General features: G+C 41.4%; 1 protein-coding gene across 1 annotated transcript; it reads right to left on the bottom strand.

Moving 5' to 3' along the window:
• Positions 1-2,566, bottom strand: LOC112844787 (cell surface A33 antigen-like). Its single transcript, XM_025904432.1, has 4 exons — positions 2,357-2,566; positions 1,192-1,533; positions 900-958; positions 1-57 (listed from the first exon to the last, which is right to left on the bottom strand). Exons 1-4 carry the CDS (start codon positions 2,418-2,420, stop codon positions 1-3), a joined length of 522 nt encoding a protein of 173 aa, XP_025760217.1. The 5' UTR covers positions 2,421-2,566.

The raw sequence follows: 2,566 nt of genomic DNA, 5'->3' as shown, positions 1-2,566 counted from the left end.
TCAGATGTCAGAGTCATCAGGCTGGAGCAGCTGAGCCAATCCTGTGATAAGCAGCTGCTGGTTAACCAAACAGTGAAAGTGGAGTTAGATCCAGTTTATGCGTCTGCTCAGTGAGGTTTGAAAATTATTCAGTTCAGCTTCAGTTCAAGATTATTCATGAAGCACCAGAAAACAACAACAAACATCTGAAGGCACTTTTACAGGAAAAACATCAGAATCATAAAGTCCCTGAAAACTGCACGAACTGAGTCAGAAGGTTTCTGATAAAAACAGATTTATTGTTCCAAAAAGAAAACTAAACAAGAGGTCGAGAGCAGGAAGTAGCAGCTACAACTAACAGTATTAAGAGAAGTTTAGTCTGATATAAAACTAAATGTCTTATGAAGACTTCAGCTGGTGTTCATGGAGGTCGATGAGCAGACAGTGAGGAGCTGAAGGCACAACTTTAACTTTGGACCAGTTTTCCGCTTCTTGAAAAATCTATAATGGACTTTTAAACATGAAACCTGAAAATGCTTGTTGTTGTTTTACTCCAACGAAAAAGAAAATGTCAAAAAATAATGAAAATCTCCTTTTGGCACTTCTTGATGACATATGTGGCATTTCAGTCTGCTCCTGGTTCACTTAAATGAAAAACAATTTTAATTTCCTGAAGAACAAAAATACATACTTGTAATAAATGCTTAATACCAAACTTTGGATATCATGGAAATTCTTTTCATGAATTAATTTCATGAAGAAGCAAGAGTCTCACAGATCAGATGGAAAAAAAGCAGAAAAAATTCAAACAGACTCAGGATTAACTGGAAGCTCTAAGAACCCTGCTGTTTATGTTTTCTGTAGATCAAGAAACCAACAACAGCAAAAACAATGAGGACAACAGCAACTAGAAAACCAACTATCAGTCCAACAGATCCATCCTCCTTCCCTCCATCCTCTGTGTCTCCTCCTGGCTGACCTGCAGGTGAGAAACAGGTGTGAGGTGTCAGCTGTCAGGTAGGTGATGAGTGAAGAACAGAACAGAATCCATTTCCTCTTCAAACTGCTGTCAGACATTATCTACTGCACTCTGATCACATCACTCAGACCAGCTGCTTTCTACAAAGTCTCATCAACAACATCTTTAGAAACAAACATCAACAACCAGGAAGCAGCTTCACCTCTGATCACACACACACTCTACTCACTCACCTGGAGGATCAACAACACTCAGGTAGATGATGCTGATGGGTTTCCATGAGCGTGTTTCTCTCATGAAGACACGACAATCGTATTTTCCATTATCAGCAGTCGTCACATTCTTCAGAATCAAAGACACGTCTCCGTCCTTCATCTTTCTGTCCTGCAGATCCACCCGGTTCTTAAAAGATGGATGCTGGTGCTCTGGATCCGACTGCTCATCCCGGTACAGAAGGACACATTGTTCTCCCAGGTCAGCTCTGCTCCATTTTACAACTATGATGTTGTTGTTTGGCGCTCGACATGGCAGAGTGACGTTCTTTTGTCCATATTTAGCTGTGATTTTTTTCTGGTCTGAAAGCGGAAACAACACAGAGCAGAGAGGTTAAATGTCAAAGTACAACTATTCACTTTTACAGCAGCCAATCTTGGTTTGGAGCGGTCATTACAGTCACAGACTGCTGAACGTTTAATTCAAGCTTTCTGCATTAAATCAAGGTACATGCAACCACACAAGAAAAGAGTATTTGAAGATAAAATGAATCCGCTCAACAGTTATTTTAAATTAGATCTGTTTGTAGAACAAGCAGGAACATATAGATTATGTTTTTTAACACAGACAGCGACGTAAACACATTTTACAGATGTTAGCTAACAGTGGTTCAGTCATTTTAATCAAAGGCAAGCAAGAAACAGACTTGTGTGTAAGTATCCTCCAGTTCACTGTACACTGGGACAGGAAGTATTTTTTTCTTTTAGAGTAAGAGGTGGTTTCCGGGAAAGCTCGGTTGTGACAGCGCTATGTTACGTCGGTCCACCGGATGGGGGAGCAGATGAGCTCCCTCACTCTGCGGTTTAAGAGCTGAACTTCAGAAACTGCAGATACTGTGAGTATTCTGCGGTTACTAATGCAAGCCTGAGTGCCCTTATTGCCTGCCTGGAGGGCTGAGAGCACCAAAGACCCCTTCTCTGTGACTGCACGGGCACAATCAATGAGGTAACCAGTAAAACTACTGACAACTAACCGCATACTGCGCATGTCAGCTATCCCTGTTCACAGATAAGTTGGCAGATGCTGTAATTGTGTTGGGAAGGTGTGTTGTTATAAGATGTCTTGATACAGAGTAACGCGGTATTTTTGTGTGAAAAAAAAATAATCAGGTTCTCTTTAACTCACCTGCAGACACGATCAACAAAAGACAGGCAGCCAGCAGAGTCCAGCAGACTGATGTTACATCCATTATTATTTGTTTTGTGGGTCCTGATTAGATCACAGTGGTACAAAAGTTGGTGTGAAAAGTTCCCGACCGGTCGTGAACTGTTGCTGGAAATTAATCGCTAACGCTCCAGATACACAGGGCAGCAGATCGATGAGAGACCCGCTAAC

Source organism: Oreochromis niloticus, unplaced genomic scaffold (genome assembly GCF_001858045.2).
Source record: "Oreochromis niloticus isolate F11D_XX unplaced genomic scaffold, O_niloticus_UMD_NMBU tig00001593_pilon, whole genome shotgun sequence".
NCBI lineage: Eukaryota > Metazoa > Chordata > Actinopteri > Cichliformes > Cichlidae > Oreochromis > Oreochromis niloticus.
The sequence above is the reverse complement of the archived record's forward strand: the minus strand, read 5'-3'. Positions and strand labels throughout refer to the sequence as shown.

Coding starts and splice junctions, on each gene's coding strand:
- LOC112844787 (XM_025904432.1), bottom strand. CDS start 2,420: ATGGATGTAACATCAGTCTGCTGGACTCTGCTGGCTGCCTGTCTTTTG. Junction 1,534..2,356: donor TTTGTTGATCGTGTCTGCAG/GTGAGTTAAAGA, acceptor TTCCGCTTTCAG/ACCAGAAAAAAATCACAGCT. Junction 959..1,191: donor GAGTGTTGTTGATCCTCCAG/GTGAGTGAGTAG, acceptor TCTCACCTGCAG/GTCAGCCAGGAGGAGACACA.